Consider the following 9,013-nt stretch of genomic DNA (forward strand, 5'->3'; position numbering starts at 1 on the left):
TATAGTTATTTCTCTTCATCCCTCCAATCTTAGAGCGATCATCAGCCTTAGACTTACATAGTAACATTAGATAACGATACGTTCGATTATTAGTCCTTGTGGGTTCGATAATCTTTAAAACTACGCGATACGACTGTGCACTTGCAGCCACGATTCCCATAGATTTATTGAGTCACGATCAGGGACCAACATCTGTGTACCAATTGATGAATAGGATCTGGTTTTTGATGAAGAATTGTTTGAGTTGTTTCACTTTAACCTGTTGTTGTTTCCTCCACTTTTTATTGCGTAGGGTAGTATTATATGACTACTAACTGTGTGGTGTGGAGATGTTTTATGATGTTGACTCTGGTGTGAATGGTTCTACCTAGTGTATTTGGTACTATCTGTTCTAATTTAGTGTATTCACATATGCTGAAGCATCGGGCCCGACATCTATACCTCAAATATGTGTGTTGATATATGTGTTAGTAGTATTTACTGATGATTCTAACTTAACTACTAATTATGTGTTCATGCATGGCTAACATTGTGATTGCACGAATGTCTATTATGGAGCATTGACTATTTTGTGTATCAACTTGTGTCTTATGACTCTATGCTACTAATTAGTGTTGATGTTTCTCTGATTATTGTTCTGGATTCTGAAGCTTGCTATTTTGTTTGTAGTTATTTCCACACCTTTGTCAAATTATGGTAAAAAGGGGGAGAAATGAGATGTTCAATCACATGTTGATGTGTAGCAATAACCTTTCTTATGTGTTACTTATGTTGTTGATGTTTGCTCGGTTGATTATTTTGGGTGATATGGTGTACTACTTGTGCTACTTCATGAAGATCACATTTTGTATTATTTTAGCCAAAAAATTCCAAAGGGGGAAGGGGTGTAGGTTCTTTTGGTTGGATGCATTAGGTAAAATAATATATGTACAAGATGTATTTTAGGCAACATGGGGAATAATATTTTTCAGCTTATGTTCCAGCATCTAAGTGTGATGGTGGTTGTTGTTAAGAAGAGTTGTTTGACTAAAGTTCTTGACAGAACCAGTTAAGCAATAATTGTTTAGCTAAAGTGCTTGACAAAACCAGTTAAGCAAGAGTTTTTTAGCTAAAGTGCTTGACATAACCAGTTAAGCAATATGCTTAAGGTTGGGTTCTAAATATCTTTAGATTTCCTTAAGAAGAGTTGTGGTGTTGACTTCTTCAAAAGATGCAAAGGTCTGCTTTTGGGAAGAAGTTTATGGTGTTAATATAAAATTAACTTGAAAAGATTCATATCTGTTTCAATCAAAGAAGAATTGATTGGAAGTACCATGAAGGAAGATTTGGTCCAAGATTTACTCTACAAAAAAGACTTATATGAAAGTTCTTTTGGATGTTCTGGTGTAACATGTGGAACATGATGTTCCGACATGTTTGTTGTAACATCTGATCTATGTCAACAGACAAATGTTAGTGCAGTTATGGTGAATAAGGGTATGCGGCAACACCTAGTCTCTGTCAATAGACAGATGTTAGTGTAGTTGTATTGAAGTTAAATCAGAAATCAGGAATAAATCATTTTTGATGTGTGCACGTTTTGAAGATACCTGGTGTTATGGTTTATCTTTTGAGTCTTTTTTTTGTGTTATTTTTTTGCATCACTCTAGCGTGTCCTTTTATATCTTAAGGAATGGAGTTTGTTTGTTAGTTGAGTTGTAAAGATTTATTCCAAGACACTAAGTCTATGAGCATGAGAATAAAGTGTTTATTGTATTCCACGTTAATGTCATGATAAGGATTAGTGTTGAATCTTTGTGTACATCACTCTATGTTTCAGTAACTTGGCATAGTTGTTGATTTGTCTTAGTTAAGTTGTAAATAGACTTGCTATTGAGGTTGATCACTAGGGGTTAGTGGTTGAAGTGTGTGAGTTCTCATATTTAGGGGGAGAGTTAAATAGAAAGTCACTATAATTAGGGAGATACATAAAACTGCATATGGTTTGGGGTTCTTATAAGACTAATTGTTCTAATTTGAAGTAGTGAATTTCCTTTCTTGGGTGGAGTACCCCACAAATGTATGTGTGGTTTCACCGAACTGGGTTATCAATTTCTTGTATTCTCTTTATTTATTTTCTGCTTCATCATCTTCTATAAGTTAAGATATTATACATTACTGTCATACAAATATATCACGTTGGACCAATTGTCCCAACATCGTGTCTGACATCTATCATCTCACGAACATCATCTCACGAACAGAACTTTTAGAAAGAATTATGTAGTCCACCTTAACATCATCACATATGTCACTTTTCTGTAAATATGTCTTCCTTCTTTTTGCCCATATGTGATATTGCTCACCATTAAACATAGATAATGATAGGGTTTGGTAGGATGTTTCAAAATCCATTTATTTGATGAATTGAAGAAGGTGTTTAACCTTTTATGGTGGATTTCACTCATAAAGTCCCCTTTAGAAAAAAAGGTTGTGATACTAATTTATTGGTGAATAAATGTGTGACTCGCTAAAAAATAGAAAGAGGGACAACTTTATTTTTATTTAATAGCAAACTACTTTTAAATACAAAGTTCTAGTTAAAATGAAAATAAAATACTAAACAATTGACTCAAAAAATACAGTCACCACTTTATCAACTAATAAGTAACTAGAAAAATTAAAAGAAATTCTCCTAAAAACTTTGTCAAATATCGCAGCTAACAATTACAAATTGGTGATATTTGTTATCACGCCTTTTGAGATAAAGTATTTAGAAATATTTGAGGGAAATGAAATGTGAGGGAAATTTATCACATTATGTAAAAGCAAATTTTATTCATGCCTATGTTAGCTTTGATGTGTATAGTCGATCCTAAATCTGGATTATTGAACAAGTAACTCCAAACATAAAAGGGAGGTGAATTGTGTTATTTGATTTCTTATTTTTTTTGTAAAAGGTTGATTTTAAATTGATTGATATTAAGTGTGTAGAAGTAGATATTAAGCAGCAGAAAAATAAATAATATAAAATAAAGAGATATAGTTAAGAGATCGAACCAAAAATTATTTTGGTCCGACCTTAAATCATGTGACCTACTCACGACCCCAATAATTTTCTCTTGAGATTTCCAATATCAACAATTTGAGTTTTTACATAGGTTCAACCCCAACAACCTTCCTTACATCAAGCTCTTTACATGTTTAGTTTGCAACCTCAAAGTCAATTATGAATTCACAAGAGAACTAAGCTCTTGAATATACAAATTGTGAGCAACAACAGAATCACACAACTATCAAAATAATATTTTCACTCTCTCAGTACTAAGGTAGTGTATAGTGAATAAAACTAATTTTAGAAAGAGAATAAATGAGAGAGAATAATTGTTTGTTCAGAAAAAAAACACACTTTAGAAATGAGCGCAAACACCCATTTATATAGGAAAAGATTTTATCTTAGAAAAGACAACAATCTATGGGCTTGACTTCTCTCAAATCCATTAGATTGTGGCGTCAATTAGACTTTGTCAAAATAGAAAACTCTAAATCAAGTTTGCTCCTTAATTGATTAATTGCTTCCTAATCGATTAGGAGGTGAACTTATTCCTTAATCGATTAGCAGAAATCTCTAATCAATTTGATAATGAATTTTACTTTTTTTTAATTGGTCAGAATTGCTTATTAATCGATTAAGCACTTGACATGATTGGTTTTTAAAAGAATTGTTAAATATATGTAGAGATTTAAAGGGTTTTAGTTTGTATGTACATCACCTTAGTACATCAAGATTTACTCTTACTTATTTTACATATTACTTATAAAAAAGACTAAAAACTTAAGGGCAAGATCAATGAGGTTTTACATCTTCAATTATTTTCAATCTTGATCTTTAAATTTTATTTTACTTTTACTTTTATCTCAACATTGAATTTGATCAACTTTATTTTTCAATAGCTTCTTGTATGATGATGTTTATGATTAACTTTTTCTTATTATGTTGCTATCATCAAAATCTAATAATGTTTTAACCTGCACAGCACATAGAATCACATGAATAAAAAAAGATGATTGTGTTATACAATCGACGACCAACATAAAACTTTGTCAAATCTCTATGACATAGATTAAATATGGTGCGTTTGATGTCCAGTAAGATTATGCAGTAAGACTAGTCGTGATAATATTAAAAATTACATTATTGGAGATAATGTTAGAGTAGCATCATAATAAAAAATTGGTGAAAAATAAACTAAGGTGATTTTGACATATAGAGAAAAGACCAATAAATTTTGTTATAAAGAGAATATAGCATATGGAGAATAGTTAAACAATTAGAGATAGAAGAATACTTAGAAAGACTATAAAAGAGACTATTAAAAAAGATTTTGAAATTATCGAATTAGATATAAATATGAATTTTGATAGAACATTAAGACATAATTTGCTCTATGTAGTCAGCCATGCTAAGTTGGACAAGACTTCGTTGGTGTTGTTTGTGGTAGCATGATAAGAATAGTGTTTACTCACTAGTATCAGCTTATTCTGCACTTCTAGAGGCATACATTGGCACTAGTCTTTCTTCAAATAAAGTGGACTTGGTTATACCATTTGTCTATTAGACCCCTTTTTAAAGTGGTTATTTTCTTTTTCAGAAAATTCTTCAAGACAAAATTCACGAGAGAACTTTTTTATGCGTAATGCCATAATTGTTCTAGTATGTACTTCTTAATCTCTATGAGGTTGGTCTCAAAATTCACGAGAGAACTTTTTTATGCGTAATGCCATAATTGTTCTAGTATGTACTTCTTATGCTCTATGAGGTTGGTCTCTGGAGTTGGTTTAACATTATTGGTTACTTGTGAGATGACATCGTTGTTGTGATATATGATTTTTAGGTGGTTTGAGTGAAATTTGGTTTTCTTAAGGATTTTTTTATCTCTTTTCGAGGTGTTTATTTCATTGGATGGGTATCTAAGGTTAGAGGTTATATCTCTATGATTTGAGATTCGGTTACTGTTTTCTCAAGTACAACAATTAACATGAAGGACGTAGAAGATACAAATATTTTTCTTACTTAGAAATTGTATCTTATAGATCTGAAACCTACTCATGTTCTTTCTCAGATTGATTTGAAAATCTTGTTATATATTTGAGACTATAGCAAATTGAGAGTCTTTGACCTGAATTTTTGGGAAGGAGTACTCTTGTTGTCTTGGAAAATTCTATTTCTATTGATTGTGATTGTTGGTGCAAAGATCAAGCTAATTTTTTCATCGCGGAGGTTGTTGGTGTGGTCTTTCTCATTTTGGTTGTTGGTTAGCTGGTGGTTCCTTCTCTTGCCAGTGTTGTTTATTTGTTGTGTTTGCGTTGCTGTTTTATTTATATTGGGGTTGACTTTCTGCCTCTTGTGCCCGTAGCTTGTCTGTTGTTCCTACTTTTTAGGACCTTTTCGTTTTATGATTGATATTTTTTTAGAGTAATATAAAAAGTGACGACCTTAAATAAAATTGTTATTAACAAGTCTCCTAACAACTACCACTACAGATGCTTTAGGAGCGACTATTTCATAGGCCAAGTGAGCCAGTAGAGAAATTGGGAAGTGTATGAGCCATCATTTAGATTGGTCATCTCTATTTTTATATATAATTAACCTGTTTAATAGAATGAGTCCTATATCAACTACATTCTAATACATGCAAGAAGGCAAGTTTAGTATATACATATATTGTCTATCTATAAATTTTATCAACAGTTACCTTGTGTAATGGTTACATGAAAGTTGATAATGCTACCTAACATGCATGAATTTCCGAAGGATGTAACATATACACATATACAGTTAATTGCTTATCAAAAAAAGAAAAAACATACATAATCAGTCTCTCCCATACTCTGCATTATAACAATCTTTTTGAGCAAAGACACTTTCCTCCCACTACTTCTGAGCATATATCTCTTCTCATGACTCCTGGTGAATATAAGAAAATCCAGAAGCCATGTGAGTAACTTTTAACCAAACTTATCAAACAGAGTGCGTGCAATAAATTAGTATTAGTTTAACATGTACCTCGGATGTAGTGGATTTCTCTTCTATAGGTACCGAAGAGATTCTTGCTTCTGATTTTTCATTTGAATATCTATCAAGTACAAAAGTCCATGTTAGAACCACTGCAGAGATTTTCAAAGGACTATAAAGTTTATTTTGACTTATACACATATGCACTTCTGTAAGTGTTTGGAAAATTTTACAAAAATAGCTTATAGTATGTTTGTAAGTTGTTTTCATTTTCAACTTCTTTCATTAAGCTACACATGATAACTTATGAAAACAATTTAGAGCATATAATTTAACCACATTATATGGTAAACACTTATTCACATTTACTTCTAGCTCTTCTTCCTCCATTCATAATACAATTTCTACATGAAGGAATTTTCAATGCAGCAATTCAACATAAATCAAGATAAACTTACGTTGAAAGTATGGTCACCCAAATAAGCTCGATCATATCCACCCAAAGAAGTCTTTGCTCAACTGGTATTACACCATAAGTAATTAGATGAGCAAATGGCCACAGCTTCCATCCCGCCTGTGTAAGAAAATTTAGACGAACATTAATCGCAAGAAGTTGCAGGATCATAGTTAGCACCACTGGTTCTTAAAGAAAAACATGAACTGTTGCCATTCAACAGATAAATAGGAAGGCCAGAAGGTTCTCTTACAGTCAACATGGGAAAAAACGTTGCCATCAATTCATTGAAAATATTGATTGGAGAATCAAAACGCAGGAGCCCCACAGCCGTATAGTAAATGCTATTCCAAACAGCCGACCATGCGGTTTGATCGAAGGCAACTTTGACAGGAACTACCCACCATTCTTTATAAGGAAATAGCTCCTGGATAAATGAGAAGCCACTTAGCATGTCAGCATAAGCTAGAGAATTCAAGTACAACGCAAAACAGGGAAAAGAAAGTTGTTAGTTTGTTACTATGGTCTACCTCACAAAACTGATAATAATAATGAGAAAGAGAGCCATGTAAAGCAAAACCAACAAGCCCTGATCTGAACATCCGAGCACGATCAAACTCAAAAAGAGGTTTTCCTTCAAAGCACTGCAACAATCAGGAGACTTAAGCCATACTGCATTAAAAAAAGATTGTCTATTCAACTAATTGAGACTTAGCTGTGCAATGACATACACAGAAACTCACCTGTGCAATCCAGTCTCCTACTGAATAAACAACCCCACTGATCACCATCTTCGCTAATACCGGATTTGTCTTAAGAGCTTCCTCATAAGCAGACCAGTTGTGCTGAGGTGCATATCTTACTATCTCATAGATTGTCCATCCCTACATAGCATCAAAAAACAAAAGTCCCTAGCAAATAAAGAAAACCTCAACCAATAAAAATAATCAAATTTCAATGAACATATAAAGCTAATCTAAATTAGCAACTAGCACATGTTTAAATTAGCTTATTTGGCATAACTAATCAACTTAAATCAAATTCAAATAAACTTCTAAAAAATTTGTTATGCTTCATCTTCTTGAAATCAGTTTCTGCATCTTAACTTTTTCACAAATTATATCATCTAATTTTTGAATAATCTTCTATAAGCTTATAAGGACTCTTCTAACTAGATGAAGAAGTATAAACTTTATTTGTAAAACCAAGGTATTCCCGCATGCAACCACGAAACAGCGACTAATTCTTAAAGATAAGTAGGTAACTAAGATTCATTTAAGAAATCGACCTCTCCCAACAAATGTTTTTTCATTCGCACAGGTCAGGAATCGATCGACTCAGGTGACCGCACATGTATCTATCAATACACACTTGGCCATAATCACTATATCTATCAGACTATTATTCAACTACAGTTCATCTCTAAGACTATCATTCTGATACAGTTCCATAATTCCGTGCGTTTAAACATTAAAATGCAAAATTTGTATCATAATTTCAACATCAGAACCAAACTCATTCATTTCCAGAAACATAATCATCCAAAGCAAACACACACACACACACACAAAATTGCAGATAAGCGTGATTGAATTGTTCTAACTTACATGCCAGTAATCACTATCAATGGTAAGAAGCTTAGTGAGAGCAAAAGTACCAGCAGCAAGAACAATACTAGCATTAATACTCCTATCTAGAAGCTTCTCCATACTCTCCTCATTCTCATTACCAACCAAACCAGAAGAAGAAGGAAACCCTTCCAACGACAACAAACCCTCATTCGCTCCAAATCCATTCACCTGCGTCGTTAATTCACCATCTCCACCTTCCATTTCCGCACGGCTCACCAACAAACCTTCTTGCTGATCCGTTATATCGTCGCTCTGAACAGCTATCACGTCGAACTCCTCCGCCGATAATTTCGTCGCTACCACCGTCAGTTTGGTTCTCGAGAAATTCGGATTTACGGAGAATCTCGACGCCGGAAAGTTTATCGCCTTGGGAATGGATGAATTCAGTTTTGATTTTCCTTTGGAAATTGAAGGTAAGAAGCTCTGCGGAGAGACGGTGCTGTGAACCGACGCCATGGCCGCGAGTTGGTGAGTTCTGAGTTCTGAGTTCCCGATTCACTGAGTCTAGTCTTCTCCGAGTTCAGTGAGCTGGGAAACACGTTCGTTTATAGCGGTTTAGTGATCCTGTGTGTCGCAGTTGCATGAACTTTGGTGTGGCTCCGAAGAAAATACTATAGTCGTATGTGTTTTGGGTTTGATTTGAGATGTGATTGGTTAGGTGTGAGGAGGTGTAGGTTGATTCAGTGGAACGCGACACATGTGAGTCTAAGTTCTGGTTAAATTGATGGAGAACATGGACGAAGATGAATGGAGTCCACATGAAAGATGTAGATCAGTTGGGTATCATAAAAATTAAAATTAAATTAAATACAAGTAGATAAAGTATGCCACAATTGCCTCAAAAAATATACTCCACCACAAATAAATATATATATATATGACCTAATATGAAGAAATGTATTTTTGGAAAAATAAACATTTTAGTTTTTTTAA

The 9,013-nt window shown here is 33.4% G+C and overlaps 1 protein-coding gene across 1 annotated transcript; it reads right to left on the reverse strand.

The window, feature by feature from the left end:
- Positions 1 to 5,687: 5,687 nt before the first annotated feature.
- Positions 5,688 to 8,805, reverse strand: LOC127086391 (uncharacterized). Its single transcript, XM_051027151.1, has 7 exons — positions 8,057 to 8,805; positions 7,193 to 7,333; positions 6,980 to 7,093; positions 6,703 to 6,876; positions 6,454 to 6,569; positions 6,047 to 6,116; positions 5,688 to 5,947 (listed from the first exon to the last, which is right to left on the reverse strand). The coding sequence occupies exons 1-7, from the start codon at positions 8,534 to 8,536 to the stop codon at positions 5,939 to 5,941; spliced, it is 1,104 nt and encodes a 367-aa protein (XP_050883108.1). The 5' UTR covers positions 8,537 to 8,805; the 3' UTR covers positions 5,688 to 5,938.
- Between the last annotated feature and the right edge of the window lie 208 nt (positions 8,806 to 9,013).

The sequence above is a fragment of the Lathyrus oleraceus genome, chromosome 5, assembly GCF_024323335.1.
Source record: "Lathyrus oleraceus cultivar Zhongwan6 chromosome 5, CAAS_Psat_ZW6_1.0, whole genome shotgun sequence".
NCBI lineage: Eukaryota > Viridiplantae > Streptophyta > Magnoliopsida > Fabales > Fabaceae > Lathyrus > Lathyrus oleraceus.

Excerpts from the sequence above, each read along its gene's own strand:
- LOC127086391 (XM_051027151.1), bottom strand. The coding sequence starts at position 8,536 with ATGGCGTCGGTTCACAGCACCGTCTCTCCGCAGAGCTTCTTACCTTCA. Across the intron at positions 7,334-8,056 it reads TTGATAGTGATTACTGGCAT|GGATGGACAATCTATGAGAT; the intron begins GTAAGTTAGAAC and ends GATGCTATGTAG. Across the intron at positions 7,094-7,192 it reads TAGGAGACTGGATTGCACAG|TGCTTTGAAGGAAAACCTCT; the intron begins GTGAGTTTCTGT and ends TGATTGTTGCAG.